This window comes from Nematolebias whitei, chromosome 14 (genome assembly GCF_014905685.2).
Source record: "Nematolebias whitei isolate Nwh7 chromosome 14, NemWhi1, whole genome shotgun sequence".
In the NCBI taxonomy this organism is placed as follows: domain Eukaryota; kingdom Metazoa; phylum Chordata; class Actinopteri; order Cyprinodontiformes; family Rivulidae; genus Nematolebias; species Nematolebias whitei.
Genome location: NC_056511.1, coordinates 30,056,518 through 30,081,676, shown reverse-complemented (window position 1 = coordinate 30,081,676; position 25,159 = coordinate 30,056,518). Strand labels below are relative to the sequence as shown.

General features: G+C 38.9%; 2 protein-coding genes across 2 annotated transcripts in view; one reads left to right on the top strand and one right to left on the bottom strand.

Annotated features, from left to right (window-relative positions):
* Positions 1-15,531, bottom strand: part of ncor1 (nuclear receptor corepressor 1) — a 179,127-nt gene extending 163,596 nt beyond the window's left edge. The window contains exons 1-2 of the mRNA XM_037688038.1: positions 15,404-15,531; positions 8,203-8,386 (exon numbers count right to left, since the gene is read on the bottom strand). Of these exons, the coding sequence (XP_037543966.1) occupies positions 8,203-8,310 (108 nt within the window). The 5' untranslated portion in view covers positions 8,311-8,386; positions 15,404-15,531. The remainder of the gene's footprint in view (positions 1-8,202; positions 8,387-15,403) is intronic.
* Positions 15,532-16,127: 596 nt separating this feature from the next.
* The window catches only part of pigl (phosphatidylinositol glycan anchor biosynthesis, class L), a 22,521-nt gene continuing 13,489 nt past the window's right edge, over positions 16,128-25,159 (top strand). The window contains exons 1-2 of the mRNA XM_037688033.1: positions 16,128-16,377; positions 17,491-17,590. Of these exons, the coding sequence (XP_037543961.1) occupies positions 16,128-16,377; positions 17,491-17,590 (350 nt within the window). The remainder of the gene's footprint in view (positions 16,378-17,490; positions 17,591-25,159) is intronic.

The following is a 25,159-nucleotide window of genomic DNA, read 5'->3' as shown; positions in this document are numbered from 1 at the left end:
TTTACATCATCAACATATACATCCATCCAATTTTGTTTCCGTAAATCATCTATTAAATTATATAATGCTTAATTACACACATTTGAGTAGATGTAATAAATTACTTTAATTACTGTTTAAATGCAAGTCTTCAGACTTTGCCAACAAATTAAAAGTTGAAGCTTAATCATTAAATTATTATATTTGTGTTAGATTTATTTATAAATCACATTTAAACACTGCTTGTACCAATTAAATTAAATAAAAAGTAACACACATTTCTCTATCACCGTCATTAATCAGATAAACAAACAAACAGCTTCAGCTACCAGACAGACTGACCTTACGTTTTCTCTCTTGGAAACAAAACAATGTGAATATTGTAGAGACTCACCTGCAACACATGAAGAGTTGTATCAGCTGCAGCTCCTTCCTCCTCCTCGTGACTCCGACATTTTTACGTTTATATCAGCGTGGTTCTCCCGTGTCGTGTCGGCGATTTTCAAAGCTGCATGCTTCTCATTTTTTATCTTTGTGAAGTTCTCCCACTCTTTGGAGGACTTGGGTCGAACAGTTTTCGCTGCGTCGGTCATTTGTAAAATTTACTCAATTTCCTTTGAAAACAGCCTCTGCTCTGCTCCCCCCTCGCTCTGTTCAACTCGTGCTGCAGTTTGTTTGTTTTTTCAAACTTTATTCAGTCAGTCAGCATTGACAATGAACTGCCTGTGAACAAAACGAAACGGCTCCGCAGCTCCGTGAAAGATGCATAATCGCGCGACACAACGAATCGATAACGAAATTCGTTGCCAACGCTTTTAATCATCGATTTTTATCGATTTTATCGATTCGTTGTTGCAGCCCTAATCTACACATCGATTCCTAGGACACCTATCGAGGTTTTTAATTTCATGTCGAGTATTCGTGGTGACATCATTACGCTGCCGTTACGTCATGGCGTCACGTGATCCGCACCGGGCGCGGGTTACAAAATGGATTCCTCCAAGCAGACGGATGGAGCAGAGCAGACCCAGTCTTGACAAACAGGTAGAAATGCATCAATAGTCTGAAAATATTTCACTAAAGATGAATCTTCTGGTTCAACTACCGTAAGGAAACAGAAAATGAAACAACTTCCCGACTGTTTGGAGCGTGTTGTGAATCCGTGTTACACCATATTTTGTGGCCACCGTATATTGTGACCATAGGGAGCGGTGTTGCATGCACTGTTGCAGGTCACAGAATATGGTGCAACACCGGGTCCAATCGACCAAACCAGAACCAGTTTCCTCTGACCTTGTTTCACAAACAAAAAGCAAAAAATATTAATCCCTAAACCTATTTAAAAAATCTATAAACATATTAATCTCTAAAACTAAACTTAATGCTCACCACAGCTGGCGGTGGTGCGGGGTGGTCGACCCCCCCCCCACACACACACACACACACACACACACTGTTTTTAGTTTTGTTTTTGACGTGCTGCACATTTTTTCACGTTTGCAGCTTAATAATAATAATAACTAATAGTTTAGTTTTTCTTGTGACTTATTTGCTGTATGATAAATGGTAGGAGCATAATATATGCTCCCAATGTTTTGTTGGTCTTTTTTTTTGTAAATAATTACCTTTTTTGCAGTTTTATTTATCAAGTCATCAAGTACTCGAGTTCTACTTGAGTTTTATTATGTTAATGTTGAGTTTAAAAATTATGTAGTCGTTCAACCCCTAGTGTATGCCAGCCATGAAGTTGGCGTGGGGCTGCGTACAGTTCTATGGTCATTTAATTTTTGATACATCTGAAGTTAAGCATAAAAACGGGTGTATGCCACATTTTTGTGCGTACGCACCCTTTGTACATCAGGCCCCAGGTCACTAATGGCACTTTGCCACTGTCTCTACACTTATCGGTTCCACACCACGCTAGTGAAGGACCTGCTCACTGCCGGTACCCAACCCCACTCACCCTGGTTTATGGGACCATATTGTTTGTTGTTCCAAGCGAGCTGCTCTGAGGTGAGGATCTTGAGGTCAGCAGACACCAGCCATTGATTGGCCAGTGGAGATACATCACTGGATGACCTGCCCACCAAAACTGCAAACTACGTCTGAACCTCCATTTCCCCTCTGATTGTCTTGCGTGTGTCGTTTTTGCTAGTTTCTTGTATGGAAGCTCAAAAGAGTGCCGTGGACCAATGGAAGTACAGACCTTTCTAAGGTTATTGGCCGATGTTAGGATTCAGCGCGAGCTGGACGGCACAACAATAAATGAGCTAATTTAAAGAGAGATATCGAAGATGATAGCACAGCATGGTGACACCTGGACGTACCAGCAGTGCCAGGATAAGCTAAAGAAATTGAAGTCTGATATAAGTGATTAAGGACCACAACAGGAGGAGTGGCTCGAACAATGACCTGTTACGATTCTGCTTACAGAGTGGGGAAAAAGTCGCAGTGGCAAATCACCTACACCTGAGAAGAACAGACAAGACAGGAAGCAAGTGGAGTCACATTTATCAATGCCAAAGAGGCTTAACTGGCACAGTGAATTTTGTACCTCTACATCACGCACCTATGTGCAGACCTTTTAGTCTTCAGTCAAGCATGTTAACAGTTATTTTGATAATGGCAAGTATGGTCTATCTTATGGAAAGTAGAAGTTCTCTGCCATACAAAGACTTTGGGCAGATAACTTATGTTTCATTGTAGGATCTCTGTGAAACCCTAAATGGATTACAACACACACAGTGCACACAGCACTGGGCTGTATTCCATCGTCATTGTTACTGTTGTAAGTTTGTCCACCCAGGTGTAAAAAAATACCGACTGCAGCCATCCATAGTATGCATGTGCAACTTCACATCCTGCTGGGGGTCCCTTGAAAATCTGCACTGAGATCTGGATTCAGAAGCCTTTGGTTTCAGAGAGAGGGCATTGTTACAGTGAGGTCAAACCTCAGCAGAAAAGCTATGGTTTCAGTCAAAAATGATGTCATGTAAACGAGAGGAGGAAAGGTCGCTTTTTCTGATGTACAGGGAGGGTGAAGAAATATGCAAATGTTAAATATTTTCTTTTTTACAGACTTGAACTGACTATAAAATAAAATTTTCCCATTCCCTACTAATAAAACCATATTTATCATTTGCTGCATATTAAGAAATCTTGCAACTTGCAACAAATGTAATATAATGACTAATGACTATTTTGATGTATTTCAACAGTGGTGTTATTGTTGATTCAATATTAAAAAAACAGTGCATACTACACTATGCAAGGTTGGCCAAGAATTTTTTGATATTTGAAAAAGTGTTAAAATTTGACAATTTGATGAATGACTGTTTAATAAGCAAATGGTTTGTCTTTTTATATGTACACCAGCACACAGCAATGCACTGCTAACAAGATTGTGAGGTAGCAGCAGTTTTGCACCAAGTTGTTTCCCAATGACCATAACAACCGATACTTTTCCAGATGGAGTGCTATTTTTGACAACCCTAAAACCTTCAAGTGTTATGGGCATTTTTTTTCCGCCGTCCTAGCTTTATTTTGAAAGGATTACAAAAATGACAGTCAACGGCAACATTACTGACTGAATACGTCCCTCACATCGATGAACATGAAAAAAACACCAAACAGCCTGGCTAGCAGAATTAGCTCAAGCTTAATTAAGTGCGTGTATCCAAAGCCTCCTTTCTGTCAGAGTTTTTCAGCAACAGGGCTTGAGGTAAAGTTAGTATTTCATTGTTGGGAGACTAGATGACGACTCAAAACTGGGAAAATTGTGAGGAAATAGGTGTACTTTCAGCTACAGTCTCAATGAATTCTGAGTGTTATCCAACTAGCAAGCCTTGTGTTTTTGAAAACCATCACCTATTTTTGTGTGTACAGTATTCTAGGCCGCATGCTGTTTTGTTGCCCACATACCGGTCTACTTTGTACTCATCTCAGCAGCAAGCACACTTTAGGATTTAATCTACTGGAGCACAGTTTTGATTTGGACCAATTTAAAATTATTATTGTTAATCATGGTGTTTAGACCAGGACACTCCAGACTTCAGCCTCAGATGTTTCTAGTCAGAAGTGAGCAGTTTTACAGGTGTCAAAATACAGCTCTAGTGCTCTTAACAGGTTTCCTGATGACCTATGACTAGTTTTGATAGAAACCAAAAATAATATTGGGGGGAAAAGTCCCTCAGATTCAAAATACTATCTGTTTTGTTTGTTTTTTTAAACAGATTTTACACTACAGCTTCTGACAAACAAAAAATTTTGTTATTGTGCACTAATTAAAATCTAATCAATGTTAGAACATTTTGGTTAAAGAATACTTACAGATTTTCTGCACAGTGTGTCTACCAAAAAAACCTGAGCAAACAACCATTTCAGGAAACATTTAAAAATCCCTGTCTTATCCTGGATTTAAGCAAATAATCAAACGTTCGGAATGTTCTGTGGACAGATTTCTGTGAATGTAAGCTTCTACGAAACATATCATCCAAGAATAGCAAGCAAACGCTATCTAAATATTTACAATAATAAATTAATGTGCAACTAAAAAGTGTGCGCCGATTAAAGACTAAAATGAACTTTAGAGACTTGAACAAATTACTAGAATGATTATCGTAAATATTTGTTAGAAGTTCAGATCATAATCTTAATTTTGTTCACATTGTTAATGCATTTAAATAAAAAACTTTAGTTACGCATTTCTCAACATGGATTTAATGTTAGTATAAAACTCAGACATAAAAGGCAGTCGGTGAAATGCATTCCTTTAAGGTAAGCTAGGCCTTAATTTCCCATGTTGTTCTTTCTGTGAGTGCACTTCCTCTGACTACCTGTCAACAGGAACAACACTGAGAATGTGCAGACAGCTCACTCAGAGAAGCTGGTACTGCCTGAATTGTTCCACCATAGACAGACAGTGGCAAAAAGTGCCTGATGTGTGAGGACATAGTTTTTTTAAGTGCAGTAGTGCAGACTGTCGTTGAAATAACTCACTAGATCTGTGATAACAAGAGCATACATTAAAAGGGTACAAAAATGCACCAAAATTAGTGTTAATTATTCACAGAGACAACCACTGGACATAAAGACAGTCCATAGTTTAATTTTAAACAAAACCAGTAAGTGATTTTTTTTTTACTTTTTCCATACAAACCCCACAAACAAAAAGACATTTTCAAAACACTTAAACGCCTACATGTCATAAATTTAGAATAAGATCCCCCTTTATTGAAAAATTAAATTTAAGCTATTTTTATCAAAACTTAAAACCATGTTTTATGCAAATCTGAATCTGAACCAGTATAAAAAATCTTGTGAGATTTTTAGAACTTGGAAATAGGAATGCGCGATATATACGGTATACGGTAGAAACAATAGAAATTTAGCCTACGATAGAGATCTGTCTTCTACTGGCTAACCGCGGTAATGCGGTGTCTGATGTAAAATCAGAGTTGTCAGTTTAATCGTTACTTTTTTTAGTTGAAAACTGTGCGCAAGTGGCGTTAAAGTCTTTTTTTTGAGAGCTACGTAGCGAAGCTACAAGCCAACTACAGCCGGCTTGCCGTAGTGTTGCCGTATTCTGACGCATGCGTCGAAAGTTTTTTGTTTTGTTTTTTTCCATCGAAAGTTAAAGTAAGCGTTGGTCAGGTTTAGAGAAACCTGCTCTCTGATCTGTGAAAAGAACGCTGTGTTGTGTGATTTTACTGCGAGACCCTCTGGTCAAAGCCACAGACTCATTTTGTGTCAGCTCTCCATTACAGTGGAAGGAGACGCCAACTAGAGGTTTGGAGGATGAAGTGTTTCAGTGTAAAATGCTGCTCTGTTGCTGTTCATTTCTTAAGTAAAACTGGAAACTGATAAGAGTTAACAACATATTTTTTTAGTTTAAAATATATGGCTAAAACTACATTTGATATCTTTTGCACTGTTTTGCACTACAAGAAAGAAGCCTAATACTTGATTTGTTTATTATTTAAAAACTCTCTGGACCTAGTAGTGGAATTTTCTTAATTCAAAATAAATGATGGCAAGAGGACATCCTATGCTTTTTTTTTAGCAAGTTTTATACCAAAAACATATTGCGATATACATCGTTATCGCCACCCTTCACAATACATATCGTGATATGAATTTTATGCCATATCGCACATTCCGACTTGAAAATATGTAGTGGGAATGACTTTTCTAAGAACGCACTACATTTTATCTCATCTGTAAAACTGACTGAGTTACAGCCATTTTAAAGTTGGCTAAGACCAATTTGCTGTGGCAGCCATTCTAAATCAATATGATTTTAAAAGTTAATTACCGATACAGCCAAAGCTTACTTTCTGAGAGTTTCAAACAAATCTGCCCAGATATTCATGAGACATTTTGCTAAACATGACAGACAGACAAACATGGGAATGCACATAAACAGGCAAAAACATTATCACAGGGTTTTTGGCAGCAGTGGACACATATTAACATTTGGATTTCATCCTTTGTTTTGAAACAATATTTTTAAACTTAAATTCAGTTCAGTTAACAAACATGTTTTTTAACAATGTATTGGGAGATATATTTGAATTGTGACAACTACAAACCGGATTCCAAAAATGTTGGGACACTAAACAAATTGTGAATAAAAACTGAATGCAATGATTTGGAGGTGCCAACATCTAATATTTTATTCAGAATAGAACACAAATCACAGATCAAAAGTTTAAACTGAGAGAATGTATCATTTTAAGGGGAAAATCTGTTGTTTCCAAATTTCATGGCGTCAACAAATCCCAAAAAAGTTGGGACAAGTCCATTTTTACCACTGTGTGGCATCCCCCCTTCTTCTTACAACACTCAACAGACGTCTGGGGACAGAGGAGACCAGTTTCTCAAGTTTAGAAATAGGAATGCTCTCCCATTCATGTCTAATACAGGTCTCTAACTGTTCAATCGTCTTGGGCCTTCTTTGTCGCACCTTCCTCTTTATGATGCGCCAAATGTTCTCTATAGGTGAAAGATCTGGACTGCAGGCTGGCCATTTCAGTACCCGGATCCTTCTCCTACGTAGCCATGATGTTGTGATTGTTGCAGAATGTGGTCTGGCATTATCTTGTTGAAAAATGCAGGGTCTTCCCTGAAAGAGATGACGTCTAGATGGGAGCATATGTTGTTCTAGAACCTGAACATAGTTCTCTGCATTAATGGTGCCTTTCCAGACATGCAAGCTGCCCATGCCACAAGTGCTCATGCAACCCCATACCATCAGTGATGCAGGCTTCTGAACGGAGCGTTGATAACAACTTGGGCTATCCTTGTCCTCTCTGGTCCGGATGACATGGTGTCCCAGTGTTCCATAAAGAACTTCAAATCGTGACTCATCTGACCACAGAACAGTCTTTCATTTTGCCACACTCCATTTTAAATTACCCCTGGCCTTGTGCAAACGTCTGAGCTTGTGGAGCTTGCTTAGAAATGGCTTCCTCTTTGCACTGTAGAGTTTCAGCTGGCAACGGCGGATGGTACGGTGGATTGTGTTCACTGACAATGCTTTCTGGAAGTATTCCTGAGCCCATTCTGTTATTTCCTTGACAGTGGCATTCCTGTTTGAGGTGCAGTGACGTTTAAGGGCCCGGAGATCACGAGCATCCAGTAGAGTTTTACGGCCTTGACCCTTACGCACAGCGATTGTTCCAGATTCTCTGAATCTTTTGATGATGTTATGCACAGTTGATGATGATAACTTAAAAGTCTTTGCTATTTTACGCTGGGTAACACCATTCTGGTATTGCTGCACTATCTTTCTGCGCAACAATGGTGGAATTGGTGATCCTCTTACCATCTTGGCTTCTGAGAGACAATGACACTCTGAAAAGTTCTTTTTATACCCAATCATGTTGTCAATTGACCTAATTAGTGTTAATTGGTCTTCCAGCTGTTCGTTATATGCTAAATTTCCTTTTTCCAGCCACTTATTGCTACTTGTCCCAACTTTTTTGGGATTTGTTGACGCTGTGAAGTTTTGAATCAACATGTTTTTCCTTTAAAATGTTACATTTACTCAGATCAAACTTTTGATCTGTCATCTATGTTATATTACGAATAAAATATTGACATTTGCCATCTCCACATCATTGCATTCAGTTTTTATTCACAATTTGTTTAGTGTCCCAACTTTTTTGGAATCCGGTTTGTATGATCGTAAGATTAAACACAGATGCAGATGTTGGGTTTTACCTGTTGGTGGCGTGGGCTGAAGGTATACTGGACAGAGTGTGGTGGGTATCGGCTCTGTTCACTGCTGAAGCTCCCCTGGCTTGGGGGGTAGCCTGAGCTACTGGACATCCTGGCTTAATGCTGGTGGGCTGTTGTCGCCTCACAGATCAACATCAACTAGACCATGTTTAGAGACAAAGACCACCTGAAAACAGGAAACAGTCATGAAATATAGTTATAAATGATAAACAATTAATTACAACATGTGCATAAAAACAATGCCAAGATTATATTTGAATGAGAAGTTATCAAATGCAATATATAGAATAGCAGGGTTCCCAGCATTTTTTTAAAAAAGGGGTTCCCAGCATTTTGTGAAAGAACTGCATTTTAGCTGAGTAGCAGGTACACCCTGGACAGGTCTGCAGCCCATCATAGGGCCACATAAAGACAAATGAGACAGAAACAATGAGACAAACAACCATTCACTGTCTCACTCACATCTAGGGACAATTTAGAGCTACCAATCAGTCTAACATGCATGTTTTTGGTCTGTGGGAGGAAACCGGAGTACGTGGAGAAAACCCATGCATGCACGGAGAGAACATGCAAACTTCACCCAGAAAGGTACCTGGCTGGGATTTGATCCAATTCAATTTAATTCAATTCAGTTTGTTTATATAGCACCATATCACAGCAGAAGTCATCTCAGGGCACTGCACAGAAACATTCACATATATACAGTGAGGAAAATAAGTATTTGAACACCCTGCGACTTTGCAAGTTCTCCCACTTAGAAATCATGGAGGGGTCTGAATTTTTTATCTTAGGTGCATGTCCACTGTGAGAGACATAATCTAAAAGAAAAATCCGGAAATCACAATGTATGATTTTTTTAATAATTCATTTGTGTGTTACTGCTGCAAATAAGTATTTGAACACTTGCCAATCAGCAACAGTTCTGGCCCTCAAAGACCTGTTAGTCCTCCTCTATAACGTCCACCTCCACTCCACTTATTATTCTAAATTAGAAGCACCTGTTTGAGGTTGTTAGCTGCATAAAGACACCGGTCCACCCCACACAATCAGTAAGACTCCAACTACTAACATGGCTAAGACCAAAGAGCTGTCCAAAGACACCAGAGACAAAATTGTAGACCTCCACAAGGCTGGAAAGGACTACGGGGCAATTGCCAAGCAGCTTGGTGAAAAAAGATCAACTGTTGGAGCAACTATTAGAAAATGGAAGAAGCTAAACATGACTGTCAATCTCCCTTGGACTGGGGCTCCATGCAAGATCTCACCTCGTGGCGTATCAATGATCCTAAGAAAGGTGAGGAATCAGCCCAGAACTACACGGGAGGAGCTGGTCAATGACCTGAAGAGAGCTGGCACCACTGTTTCCAAGGTTACTGTGGGTAATACACCAAGATGTCATAGTTTAAAATCATGCATGTCACGGAAGGTTCTCCTGCTTAAATCAGCACAGGTCCAGGCCCGTCTTAAATTTGACCATGACCATTTGGATGATCCAGAGGAGTCATGGGAGAAAGTTATGTGGTCAGATGAGACCAAAATAGAACTTTTTGGTCTTAATTCCACTCGCCTCAGTTAGAGCATTGAAGATGAGTCATGGCTGGGTCTTCCAACATGACAATGACCCAAAGCACACAGCCAGGAGAACCAAGGAGTGGCTCCGTAAGAAGCATATCAAGGTTCTGGAGTGGCCTAGCCAGTCTCCAGACCTAAACCCTATAGAAAATATTTGGAGGGAGCTCAAACTCTGTTTCTCAGTGACAGCCCAGAAACCTGGTTGATCTAGAGAAGATCTGTGTGGAGGAATGGGCCAAAATCTCTGCTGCAGTGTGTGCACACCTGGTGAAACACTACAGGAAACCTTTGACCTCTGTAACTGCAAACAAAGATACTGTACCAAATATTAACATTAATTTTCACAGGTGTTCAAATACTTATTTTCAGCAGTAACACACAAATAAAATTATTAAAAAATCATACATTGTGATTTCCGGATTTTTTTTTTTAGATTATGCCTCTCACAGTGGACATGCACCCAAGATGAAAGATTCAGACCCCTCCATGATTTCAAAGTGGGAAAACGTGCAAAGTCGCAGGGTGTTCAAATACTTATTTTCCTCACTGTATAAAGTCAGTTAATAACGTTATTTATCTAAGGAGCAAACAGACTGCTTTGAGATTTCACTTCATTGCAGTCTTCCATACTAAGCAAGCACAGAGGCAACAGTGGAAAGGAAAAACTCCCGATCCTGAAACCTTCTCCCTGAGAGGCAGTTGTTCTACCAACTGCGCCACCAATAATAATTGCATTATGCAAAAATCGACTGAAATGGTATGATCTATGAACGTGTTTGCATTGATTATGATTTTCTATTTAAACTGGAGTTGTTTTAATTTTAGGAGTGCACCAATTACAGTTTTCTGGCCGATCACTGATTTCTAAAAAGTCTGACCTGCCGATTCTGATTTTGTTAAATAAGTGACACTGTCAGATGTTATAAGGTCACAATACACCTTCAATTTTCCAATCTTATTTTATTGAAAAGCATACACTTGAACAATATCCTAGAAACAATACAAACTTGTTTTAACAGGCCATGAGGTAGTGCTCTGAAATATAAATGAAGTTCAGACAATTGTTGTTAAAACTACAAAAATCTGTAAAATTGGTTTCTCATGCAAGTATCGGACGATCTCCAATTTCTCAAAATTAAGGAAATCAGGGCCGATTTATCGGTGCACCACTATTTAATTTGTCTGTAACCCACTCTGAAAGTGGGTCAGTTTGGACTAACCATTATTAACTCCTCAGCACAACTGAAAGGATCCACTTTAAAAGCAAATATTTATATCGTAAAACAACTCCAGTGTTCAAAGATTCATGGCAGTACACACAAATGCTATTTATAACATACAAAGCAATCCACTATGGTCTCATGAGTATTAGGACTAGCCATTAGCTTTTCAATGCTGCCACAACTGAACTGTATTTGGTGAAGAAGTTCAAAAAGCATGTGAAAGACAGTTTATAGCCTTTACACAAAACTCCACTTCCCAAACTGTCCAAAATAGATCTTTAAATAAATAATATTGAATGCAAAGAAAACAATATTTTTTAAATAATCTGTTGTCAAAAACTGAAGTAAAAATGTTTCACAGTTGTACAAATTAAAAAGTGCGAAAAATATTTAAGAACATAGATTTTTGTACATATTTGAACATTCGAGCCTATAGGTAATCTATTTAAAATGTCAAACAGGAAAAACCCAGGCAAAAATCAATGATCTGCTAAAACAGTGTTTAAGGCAATAGTAAAGATATTATTTATAACATAACAGACATCTTTCATCTACTTCATCCACCCATCTTTATCCATGGTCAGATCATGGAGGCTACAAGTCTAGGAGAGAAACCCAAAGATCTCTTTCCCCAGCAACGATCTCTAGATCCTCCTGGGAGATTCTCAAGTGTTCCCAGGCCCAAGAGAATACATAATCCCCCCAGCAAGTTCTGAGCCTTTTCCCCAGCTTCTCTTCCCAGTGAGATGTGCCTCGAAAACCTCCAAAGAAAGGCCCAAACCACCTCAAACGTCTCTTTTTATTGCAGAGGAGCAGCAGCTCTACTCCTGAGTTCCCCCCGGATGACGGTGCTCCTCACCTTATTTCTAAGGCTGAGCTAGGTTACCCTTCAAAAGCAGCTCATTTCAGCAGCTTGCATCGGGATCTTGTTGTTTCAGTCATGAATCGTCACCTTAATGTGATAAAGCATTTGATTTCCTCTTGATCGTGGGGGCTATGTTGTCTGGGGCACCAGCCCCTGGTAGGATCTCCCACTGCAAACTGGCCTCAGGGAAGGGGTCAGACCAAGAGATATTTAGAATCTTTGATGGATAAAACAGCTATTGCCCAGAAATGGGAAACTGGGATACCCGCAAAGATCCAAGCCTGAGCTGAAGTGCATGGTGGTCAAGCCTTGGCTCATGAGGCTTGGTCAGACCAAGCCCGTAAAAAATACAGGATGCCACCTCCTCCTGGGCCATGAGGAGGACCATAGAGATAAGGTGTATTGCAAGCTGGGTAACAGGTGAGGGAGGGTCTCTAAACCTGCCCATTCCTGGTGGCATAAACTAGCTCTAGGGACATGAACCTCATAAATCCATATCTAATTAACAATGTAACATAATCAATTTCTCAAATGTTTAAACTAAGAAAGAGTAACTTTTCTTTAAATAAGATAAATTTTAATTTGATGGTAGCAACACATCTCATAAACTATGCAACCCGGGCAACAAAAGATTACAAAAATAAGTGTAAAAGGATCTGAAACAAAGTAAGTTAATAGTCAATAAGAAGACTGGGTATGAAAAGAGCATTTTAGAGACTGAATCTCTCAGAAGTAAAGATAGGCAGAGCTTCACTAGACTGCAGAAAAAGCATCTAAAATTTGTGAATTTTTTTCAAAATAAATGTTCCTTAACAAAAAAATGGTAAGACTTTGAAAATCCCATCATATTCTGTTCATAATATTTTCAAAAGATTGCAAGAATCTAGTGAAATCTGAGATCAAAGGGCAAGACTGAACGTCAGTATTAGATGTCCGTAATCTTTGGGCCCTCAGGCAACCCTGCAATAAAAACAGGTTTTATTCCATACTGGACATCACTACATAGGCTCAGGAACACTTCCACAAAAAACTGCAAACACGGTTAACTGTGCCATCCACAAATGTTGGTTAAAGCTCTAACATGCAAAGAAAAAGCCATATCTAAGCACCATCCAGAAACGCAGCCACTTTCTCTGAACCAACACTCATTTAAAATGGACTGAGGCAAAGTGGAAAACTGTTCTGCAATCAGGGGAATCAAATTTTAAATTTCTTGAAAACCATGGACATCCTCTGTACTAAAGAGAAACAAAACCATCCAACCTGTTATCAACACATAAAAAAGCAGGTCTCTCAGAAGGTATACAGGTGCATTAGTGCTTATGGTGTGGTCAGACTACACATCTGGAAAGCTATCATCAATGCAGAAAAATATATGCAGGTTTTAGAACAACGTATGCTCCCATATGACATAATTTCCAGGGAAGTCCTTGCATATTTCAGCAAAACAATGCTAAACTTCATACTGCATCCATTACAACAGCCAGGTATTGAAGTTTTTAGACCTAGACATATCTTCTGTCAGAGGAGGGGCTCCTATGCAAGTGTCAAAATACCACTTTTACACTCATGAGAGGAGTTGGAGATGCTCTCAACAAAATCAAAATGACGCCCACGACGACAGACTACTTTGAGACAAAACTGCACACGTCTGCAGCTCACACAAAAAAATAAGATTTCTCCAAGTATTCTGGTTTTTCTACCTCAGTCCAAAAACATGTATGTTAATCGCTTGAGTAGAAATTTGAAATGCAAAAGTTGCGCTTACCGCTTGTGATCTTAATGCTTGCATAAACGTACATCTCAGTGCCTACTTTTGTGTAGTTTTTGTTGAGCTTGTATATAGATTTCTGTAACTTGTCCTACTTACATGTGGCGTCTTCTAAAAACAGAAAAAAAAGAGCGTTTATAATTTACAGATTATTTTTGCAACTAACCATCCACCCCCTCGAATATGCCTAGAAGACATAAAGCTGATAGAAAAAATTACGATACTATGTTTGAGTTTGAAAAATGGAGTCCTTGTGCAACTTTGTCTGTCATTTTAGAACAAGGACTAAAGTTAATGTGATTTGGCCCAGTATCAGTATAAATAGTAAGGCTGTGGTAGCGCGATGGTCAGTGCCGTGGCCTTGTAATCCTGAGGTTGCAAGTTCAAGCCCAGTTGCGTCAGAAAGGGCATCTGGCGTGAAACAAATTGCCAAATCTTTCATGCGAGCTTGCTTACTGTGGTGACCCCTGAAGAAGGGAGCAGCCGAAAGAAACTTACAATCTGTATGAACAGTAAATTCACAATGCGGTTATTTCAACTTGCTTGAACCATGCTTCCTAAGTAAAATCAAGCTCTAAACATTTTACAACCACCATCTTCTTATTATGATTTACTTTAATTTTTCTATTTTTTTTTACCTGCTGCTTCCCACTTTTTTTCCCCACTGATGCTTCAAGAATAAAAAGAAAATAATAAAATTTTATAAAGCAGGACAAGAGCAAAAATTTTTCAATCCAGACTGAAAACCAAATTAAATCGAAACCTCAAAAAAAATAAAATATTGCTACAGCTTGGTAGATTATCATCTTCCAGTTAAAAGTGTTGCAGGTCGTTTTACACAACCATCACATTGTGCACTATTCTGGGATCTTGCTTTACAAAAAGGAGACCTCCTTGTATGCTAAAGTACTACAATTCAGCAAACATCATTGCATTTTTATTTTTAAAACACATGCACAAAAAGGTAGTATTCTGTGTAACCTGATGTGACCCGACCATAACATGCATACATGGCCTTTGCGTTGTTGTTTTTTTAATCTGCTTCTCTTAATTTGTTGAAACATTTGTAGCTTGCCTATTTTAATTAAAGAAGTTAAAGTTTTATCTTATTTTGGTTAATGCAACATAAAAGATTGATTTTTTTCAAGTAGTTAAAAACCGCTTCCTGTGTTGTCCTTTAACAACCTCTTTCCACTGTATCAATCTACTATTTGCTCCACATACCATTTAAGGTCTTTGAAGGGTAAAAGTGCAAGGTTAGGAGATTAAAAAAATAAATACATGTCGGTTAGCTTAGTTAAATAATATGCAGTATATCAAGCATTGTTCACTTTAACAATTTTCATGCTAATCCAGCAGCTATTTAGTAATAAACCCGTATGGAAACAGGTGCTGTTTGATGTTTTGTTATCGTTTAATACCATAAACGATAGAAAAATGGAGCTAGACTTTTAGCATATTTTTTGGGGGGATGGGGGCCATTTTCACAACAGGCAATATCTCCGCTAACGTGAATAGCAACAAACGTCAACTTAAATACAGAGGTCACATAAGCACTTTACAGTGATATAAGCACATTTAGGACATTATTGTAGCTCGCTGCCTAACCCACTTACACCGCTTCTATTTCACCTTTGAATTCTCAACCACGTCGCCATCTTGCAAGGCTGATTTTAAGCGTAGGACCGAGTCGTTTAAACAGAGAGCTAACCAGGCTCGTTGATGGGCCGCATAGAGACGATTTGTACTCACCACATATTTGAAGTGGACAGAGATGGGAAAGAAGGTCTCCTTATGCGAACTTCTATGAGAACAGTTGATTGTAAATCCGCGGGTTGTGGGCTGAGAACGACTAAGCAGACTAAAGGCTGCGCCGCATTTGTCGGTCGATGTCCTGACAGCAACAAAAAAAATCTTACTAGTAAATTTGATGTCTGAAGCTTAAAAAATATAGAATGAGAGTTTATCTGTTAGAATTTATTTATATACAAAAGTCATAGTAATTTTATCTTTGTTTAAAAACGTTTTCTTGTGAATTTAAAATCTTTTTTTATATATCGGCCAGGAAATAGCGGTGTGACGCCTAAACTTTTCCCTCAAACACGCTAATATATCTGCGAAAATAATTTTTATTTTTTTAAAAGTCACTAGATACACTCGCTTTATTTTAATCACTTTACATGTACTGAATCATGTGTCTAATGATACATTATAAGAATTTTGATTATAATCATCTCATCCACATTTTCTGGTAAAGTAGGTTAGGTTTAAGTGACTAAGAGATAAAAGTGATTCTATATAATGTCAAAAAAAATAGCAATTAGTTCTGGCAAAGTTGAAGAAAATGCATAATGTTTTATTTTTGTTGTTGTTTTGTTTTTTAATGAAGCAATGCTCCTTATTTTTGAACATCCGGAACCATTGATACATTAGCTCATTGTCCTTACACGGATTAGTTACAGTGACGGTCAAAATAATGTGTCTTTACTTGGTTATCTTCGTAGTATTAGCCTATGTGGCTTGGATCAAATGGGTTTTCTGCCGACATCACTGCAGTTTGGAGAACCTGCTGAAACATGTGATGAACATTTCATCAGACAGACAAACAAACGTCAGGGCTCTGGTTGTGACTGCGCATCCGGATGATGAATGTATGTTCTTCGCGCCAACGATTATACGACTGGTTGAAAATAACGTCACGGTTCATTTGCTGTGCTTATCTGAAGGTACAGTGACAGGACATTTCTGTTGGCGTTGAAAACAATAATAGTGCAGTGTGTAAAGCTGTGGAAAAATAATATGAACGTGCTAGCTTCTGTTTCATGTTAGCTAGTTTCAGCTTCCGGTTTCACAAAGTTTGGAAAATATCTCACCAAAAGTGTTCAAATTAAGCAAAATATCAAATGAGAGACTTCTTCATAGTTTTTGTTTTGTTATTTAATAAGGACAAGAGTTATCTAAACGTCAGCCCCTCTCAGCAAACGAAAATATTCTTACTTCATGACTAATTTGTCGTAGTTAAATAGTAAATATAAAAACTTAAGAAAGCACAGGCACTGACTTTTGTCACTTAAACCTTTACGTTTCAAAGGTGAAATTAATGAGATTGTAACAAACCACAAGTTGTAATGTATATAATCTCGTTTAACTGAAATGTAATTTCGTTGTGCTCTGCAATGACAATAAAGCTGATGCTGATTAACATCCCAATAGTGATACATCCATCCATCCATTATCTTTACCCGTTTATTCCATTTTGGGTCACGGGGGTCGCTGGTGCCCATGTCCAGCAGTCACTGTGCGAAGGGCGGGGTACACCCTGAACAGGTCGCAAGTCCATCACAGGGCAATAGTGATACAATGTAGCTAAATTCAACTGAAATACAGTAGTACTATATTATAGGGGCGGCTGTGACTGAGTGGTTAGAGCAGCCGTCCTCCAATGCAAGAGTTGGGGGTTCGAATCCACCAGCAGTCAAATGTTGAAGTGTCCCTGGGCAAGACACTGAATCCCTCATAGCCTCTGATGTGTGTCCCATCGGTCTATGAATGTGATAAAGCTCTGATTAGTCTCTTTAGAATGATTTTGTTCAATTAGCTTTGTAGAGTTCTAGTAGAGTGCTGTTTGAATGGGTAAATGAGGAGACAGATTGTTGTGTGAAGTGCTTTGAGTATCTCGAAATAAGATAGAAAAGCGCTATATAAGTACAGTCCATTTACCATTTATAAATAGTCTATAATTTTATTCAATAATTGTTTAGAATTTTGATATTTGCTAAAAAAAAAAAAGCATGTTTTCATTTTATTGTGGTCATATCTATTCTTTAAATGTTGTGCAGGAAACTACTACAACCAAGGAGCACAACGTAGAAAAGAACTTCTAAGCAGCTGTGCCGTGTTGGGAATCCCAGCCTCCAGAGTCACCATAATAAACCACAAGTAAGCAAGCATGCAACATGTAGTGTCTGTAAACTGTTAAAATACACTTAATGAACAGACAATAACCCTGATGAAAATTAAGCTTGGCAGGTCAATTGTTGTACATTTTAATTTTTTTATGGACATTAAAGACAGTGGGGGGGGTTTCCAGCGTGTACTTGTGTGTCTTTGATTTTTTTCTCTCTGCCACTTGTGTTTTTTTGTTTGTTTGCTTTTTTGTTTTTTAAATCAAACGTTAGGATTTGCAGTAAGGAATGAAAGAAACAAAACTCAAGAACTAGCTTCACCGAATAAAGGAACAGTTTTTGATCAACCTTTAGGTTTGGCACTTGTCAGGAACGACAACATATTCACAGGGCTTGATCACACCATCACTAGCAGCAGGCAAATAGGGAGGGTGGTGGTTGGGACTACAAGGAGCACCTGGATAAGAGGAGGCAGGAACACTTACAATATGGCAAACTGATGAGTAGAAGAGAACCAGGAGTTTAAGAAGGCTGAGAGGAACGAATAGTGGGTCTCATGAACATGAGAGCAGGTGTGAACGAGTGAGGGCAAGAATAGCTGATGACACTTCATAAATCTTTTAATGAAGATGAAATATAAATTGGAACAAAAAAGTGAAGAATTTCCTGTATGAGGAGCCACTGTTTTATTTTTTACATTTCTACAAGAGAATCATATTATTTAATTTGTCTATTCACAATTTTCCGACAGCCGGAACAGGACGGTCCGAGATGAGGCCTGAGGCCCACAGCTAGCTGCAGCAGCTCAGGAGGCTGCAACATAATACCTATATTATGTGTAGCTTTCTTATGTATGTTTTTTTGTTCGACAGCATCAAGTAGCCCAAAGGAAGGAATGGTGGCACAGAGTTTAGAGAAGGTGGACTTGTGATCGGAAGATCGCCGGTTCAACTCCTGGTACTGACAACATCAAAAATGTGTGTGGGAATGGTGAAGCACCTGTCTCCACCCTCATTTGCCCCATTCTGGGCCCTTGAGCAAGGCCCTTAACCCCCACCATCTGCACCTCCGGGCACCCTAGATAGCAGCTCTCTGCTCCACACACAGGGCTGTGGTAGCTCGGTGGTCTGTGGTTCTGTTAGAAAGGGCATCCAGCGTAAAAAATAATTTCCACGTCTTCGTGCGACTTAGTTCACTGTGGCAACCCCTGATGAAGGGAGCCCAAATTTTCTACAGACACCTTAAACTTACAGGTCTCTCTTGTAAATGAGTCCTCGAGGCTCAATGAGACTAACCTGTATAAATAAAGGTAGAATGAAAGAAAACTTATTTAAGAGAAATTAAAGATGACAGATTAAAACAGGTTTCATGTAAAAACAGTGGAAAGAAAAATATGCAAATTGAAGACATAAGAGAACAGAGAACAGAACAGGTAAAATTAACCTTCCACACACACCACCACCACCTCCCTGGTGGATCAAGCTCAGAGCTTTCTACACGTGAGTCTCTACATGTTGCTCAACAGGAGAGAGCTGGATGAACTCAACACTAACCTGGAACTCTCAATATAAAGCTGGCAACATGCCCAGGCTGTCTGCCCCAGAGAGCATTGCATCCGCGTGCATGTGTGTGTGCGCGTGTGCACTTAAACACACATGAACAGACTCCACACTTTTATCTTGTTGTGCACACAGAATACAGCTGAACTTTGCTCTCAGATCTGTCTGCAGTTCTGCTGAACACTTGGAGTTTTGCCCATATTCCCTTTCTTTGTATTCTGTTGTTTGCTTGAAACACACACTTAATCACTAACTCACAACCAGTCCCCCCTGTATGTTATCCCTTGCCCTCCCCACGTCCATGTCTGCTGAAGCCAACTGCTAAGAACTGTGGGATACTTTGGGGCAACGCACTAAGCACTGCTAATGTAGGTCGCTCCGAGCTGTTTTTTTTTTTTTCTCTCTCTTTTTGTGCCTGAACATGAACTGCCACACTCTGGCACTGACACTAGCCAATCCTGTTCCAAGTACTGCACACCCTTTTATCACCAGCAATGACAGAACGATGACATCATTCAGACTCATTTTAATGTTCAATAACTTATTCAGTGGGTGTTGTAATTAATTCAAGAAAATGTCTTGCTTCAACTTTATTTAATTTTTTTATCATTTACTAGTTTTTAGGTGCATTCTAGTAGCAAGAAAAAAAAAGTCTCAGGCTGTCCTGCAGTAAATCCTACCACTTAAGACTGAAACAGTTTCTGAACATTATTGAAATCTCTTGAGTCATTACAGTCTGGAGTTTGTGATGCTTCAAAACTGATGAAGCTACAAAATTTCATCAGTGAAGACTGTTTCTAAAACCTCTACTTATTTGATTTATTTTAAATGCACTATATAAATAAATAATATATTGTTTAATATTGATAATGTAATTTAAACTATATTAAACTGGACATTTGCATACATAAAAAAATAACATTTCTTGATGGAATGCATGTCGCCTGCCTCCTTGTATGCTAAGGTTTAAACAAAGATCTACTTTCTTTTGGATAATGGATTACTATATGTATGTATACTTTTTTAAGTTTAAAAAAAAAACTGATCAGTTATTACCGACTGCCATAAAAGAAAGCTGTATATCATGTGTGTGCTTGTTGGTCTGTTAGCAAAATACCTCATAAACTACTTGATGATTTTTCATGAAACTAAGTAATCATATACCTACAACTGATTAACTTTTGATATCAACCAGAGTTAATATGTTTGCTAATTCACCAAAATGGCTGTAACTCAGCCAGTTTTACACATATTCACCTAAAATCTGATTTGTTAATAGCTGAGCGTGATCATCAACACGTATTATAAGAACTAACAGATTGTGTTGAGCTAAAGTTTAATTATTTGATCATCTGTTAAATAATCATTAACATTAAATCAAAGGGAAATCAGATCACTTATTCCTCAGTGTTATTCTAACTTAAATGGATGGGAGACTGCATCGAAGCCAAGATTCATCTTGTCTGCTGGATTCCTTAGATAGAGAACTTTACTAATTGGCTTTTATGTGAATGTTTCTGTAAAGTGCCCTGAGACAACTTTGTTGTGATTTGGCGCTACATCAATAAACTGAATTGAAATTAATTGAATTAAATCTCATTTATTGTCATTTTAAGTTGTTTTCATTGAGGACAATGTAAAAAGAAATGTGTGCAATAGTACTGAGATTTTGGGCTGCGCATTAAAGTTGTATTGTCTGATGTGACACGTTAGATGGGAATTTTTTAACCAAAGCTTTTTAGATTAAGTTGCCATGAAACTGAGCAGCTTGCCACAAGAGGCCTTTTTAAATTTGCCACTGTCAAACGAGAAAACCTGAAAGGTTAAACATGAAAATATTTGCCTTGAACTTGGCAGCCATGTTGGTAAGTGTTTGTTATGCAAACAGCAGGCAGGGCAGGTACTGAACGATGAAAAGTCAGTGTTGACACCATCTTTAATTGTTGCCCTAAATGTCCTCCTTCAGGGTGTTTTTGCACTTCGTTGTGTTATTGATTAGAGCAGCATAGTTGTGTTTTATAACAACAACAAAGCTATAAGATAGTTTTCCAAGGTGGTGAGAATAAGACGGGACTTTTGTTTTTAAAACAGGAGTTTAATGCTAACTCAGTAGGACAGCTGTGTTCACAGTGTCTGGGGGCCCCAGTGCATGGTGGGGCCCAGTGCGATCAAATTCAATCTGAGCATGCTCCGCTGCCTCTCTTCTTACTCAAGCCTGACCTCTGTCTGCTCACAGGACTTGATTATAGCTGCTCACTGCACAATGCCCACCACTCCACCTCTTCTGATGTTTTGCTCTGTGTCCCACCAGCTTCAGAGCTGTCAGACTTTAATGGTTTTGCTGCCCTCGATTTGCTCAAATATCTCCTCTTGCAGGCAAGTCCCACCCAGACTGACAGCATTTTGTTTTTAATCAGATTAGTGTAAATCTCTGCACATATAAACACAGTGCCACAATGGCCCTATGTGTTGCTAAATATATATTGATTAGTGATTAAATAAACAACTAGCAATATCTGATTAATACTCCCATGGCCAGGTGCAGTAAACTGAGGTGACGTTTCAGATCTCAGAGTGTGCTTTAGTCAGCACCACACACCGCTACTTGAATATTCAAATTGTTGCTTTTTCCTGTTTTTATTCCTTAAACCAGTAACGGTGTGGGAGTTTGTCCCATTAGTATGCTCATTTCTAGACAACTTCCTTTCAAAACATCATTTACTTCCAAGCTTGTTATCCCATTACTTTTCAGCCTGTGTGAACTGTGGTTTAAATTAAAAAAAAACCTGCAGCCACAAGTGGCTGTAAATAATGACACAACATGTGTCAGTTGCCATAGTAACTCCAGCTGCAGCTGCCTCATTACAGTGGCTCATTGTGGGCGTGCTGTCAGCGCATAGTGGCATCTCGGCCGTTCCCAGCAGGGCACATTATCTGACCGTGTGGACAGAAGTCTGGCAGTTTCACAGGCCTGCGGTCCATGTGACCAGACTAAACAAGCCCTCCCTGACACACACAATTACACAAACACACACACAATCCTTTTACTGGGCCAAAGTTCAACAACTGCAATACAGATGCCTGCAAGCAATTAGACATCCGCATGCAAAGCTACAAAGAGGATCTGGGGAGGTTACTTTAGGACATTTTGCACTGTTGCCATGGCGAAGCTAACACTTAGCCTACATCCTGCCTGGGAAAGGTCAGGTATCGTGTTCATCTTTCTTTTTCTTTCTCTCTTTTTCATACTGTGCTGACGTAAGACTAAACTTATTAAATAAATATCTTGTGGAAAAAATACTTTGCACTCATATTTTTTAAGTGCTTTATTTGAATGGTGTGTGTTCTTTTGTTAAATCTTGATATAGTTGCTGCCTGCTGCTTAAAAAGCAAAGGCGGATGATGACACTAGGATCATCTTCTGATGACATTCACTTGTGCATGTCAGAAGATGATAAGACTGCATGGAAAGCAGTGGGTGATATGCATTCCTTCAAGGATTGCTGGGCCTTAAATCTTCTGGTTGTTTTTATTAGTTTTCATATGCAGGGTTTGTAAATGACAGCCACAACTTCAGACGTGTTTTTGTTAAGTGAGGCAGCATTTATCGATTTGTTTATATGTGGGATTAGATTTCCACCCATGCATGATGCACATACAAATGTGCATATGTAGGTCACTGGTATCAAAGAACCAGAGCCGGGCATTCACATGCAGTTTTAAACTATCTCTGACCCCTCATTCCTCCTCCACCCCCCTCCTCAACTCAACGCCTGACCCACACATTGCAAGCAGCCAATAGATTTGTTCTAATCCATCACTTCCCCCCAACAAGCTCGACTGCCCTGGCTCATTGTTGGCGACAAAAGGTAGTGAGGCATCTGCTGACACAATGCTGCACCTACACTTTGTGCACTCGTGTGTATTAATACACAGCAAGAGTCACTGATGTCTACTGTTATCTTTTTAGTCATGTGAATGCCGAGTCAGCATTCACATTACAGTTTTTTTGTTTGTTTTTTACATACGCTTTTTTTGCAATCTAACTACTTTGTGTATTTTGTGTACTTTGTGTATTTCAGCCACTTATACTTTATCAAAATGTTCAGCTCTTTTAGAAGATTGGTGCAAGGGTTTTTGTTTTTTGCAACTTTTATACTTGACAAATTAACTTCTGCTTCAGCACACATGCTCATCTTCTTATGCTACTTTTAGATTTTAGCTAGTCTTTTCCTACTTTAGGCTTTCAGCTGACATACATTCTGCTTTTATTGAGACTTTTGTACATTTAGCATCTAGCTAGCCTTTCAGTACTTTTATCTAACTTTCTGCTATTTTAGCTTCAAGCTAGCCTTCTGCTCTTTTTAGCTTTTTAGCCACTTTTTGATACTTTTAGCTAGCCTTTTCCTAGCTTTACCTCTTAGTTTTTGTTTTGCTACTGTTAGCAAGCATTTTACTACTTTTAAATAGTTTGTTAGTGTTTCGCTTTTTAACTTTTAGCTAGCTTTTTGCTACATTTAGCTTTTAGCTAGTGTTCTGCTTCCTAGTTTTTTAACAATGCTTCAGTGTATTTTGCAGAGATGCCAACTTGTGGTTTTTTGAATGAAAAGTAAATAAAATAAATTAAAAAAAAAGATAACAGTGGTGCAGTTGGTAGAGCTGCCGCCTCTCAGTGAGAAAGTTGCCCCGGTTCAAATCCCAGTCCGGGGATTTGAACCCGTTCTGGGTGTAGTTTACCTGTTCTCTCTATGCATGCGTGGGTTTTCTCCAGGTACTCCCAATTTCCTCCCACAGACCAAAAACATACATGTTAGGCTGATTGGTAACTCTAAATTGTCTCTAGGTGTTAGTGAGAAAGTGAATGGTTCTTTGTCTCTATGTGTCCCTGTGATGGACTGGAGACCTGTCCATGGTGCCCCCCACCTCTCCCACAATGATTGCTGGACATGGGCACCAGTGACTACCGCAACCCAAAAAGGAAGAAGCGGGTGAAGAGGATGGATGGATGGATGGATGGATGGATTGATGGATTGATTGATGGATTGATTGATTGATTGATTGATTGATTTCACTACTAATTGAAGCCTCTGTGTTTCTGTGAACTTAATGTCCGTCACTTTCAGATTGTAGTCTGAGACAATGAGCTTTCAGAACGTCTCCCTTCTTCATGTTTCAGCCTGCTCTGTCTCTCTCTCTGTGTCTCTCTCTGTCTCTCTTGAGTTTTCTGCTGATGAGAAGAACCAGAAATCAGTATGTCAGTTTTGTACTTCTAGATATGTGCCTGTTTGTTACGCCAAAAGATTGGGCGGGCTGTTAGTTGCGTGTGCTTTGTGTCGCCCCCAGGCTATAGTTCCAGATGTAGGAGAAGTTACTGGCCTCCTGACCTTTAACCCTTGAACTCCTCTGTACCCATTTGTCTTTGCATTAAACAAAGCTGTGTTTGGTGCGAACACAGCTGTTTTAAAGCGGTCATCCTCCAATGAGAGAGTTGAAAATTCAGTTCCACTAAAATGCTGTCACATGTCAAGGTGTACCTGGGCAAGAACCACTCATTGCCTCTCATGTGTGTCATAGGCATTTAAATGTGATCTAAAGCACTGATTAGTCTCTGTAGAATGATTTACTTGGATTAGCTTTGTAGATATGTAATAGAGTTCTGTATGAATGTGGGTAAAAGAGAGCACAATTTGTGTTGTAAAGCAATCCTTGAAGACATGCTTATCACCTGTCGCCTTTTCTGCCAGAGTTTTAGACTGAATTCATTTAATGATGAGAAATGACAAGAGCTGTAGCCTTTAGATAACGCTTTGATGGAGCTCATGCAATATCGCCAAAGGCCATGCTCAGTGTAGTGAATGACTGTCAGCTACCACCACATCCAGTTTTAGGTCAGTGTGCATCATTGTCTGATTTATTTTTGTGTTGATCAATGGTTATTAGCTGTGGCTGCCATCTTGAACTCCTGAAGCTGATATACAGGTCCTTCTCAAAAAATTGGCATATTGTGATAAAGGTCATTATTTTCCATAATGTAATGATAAAAA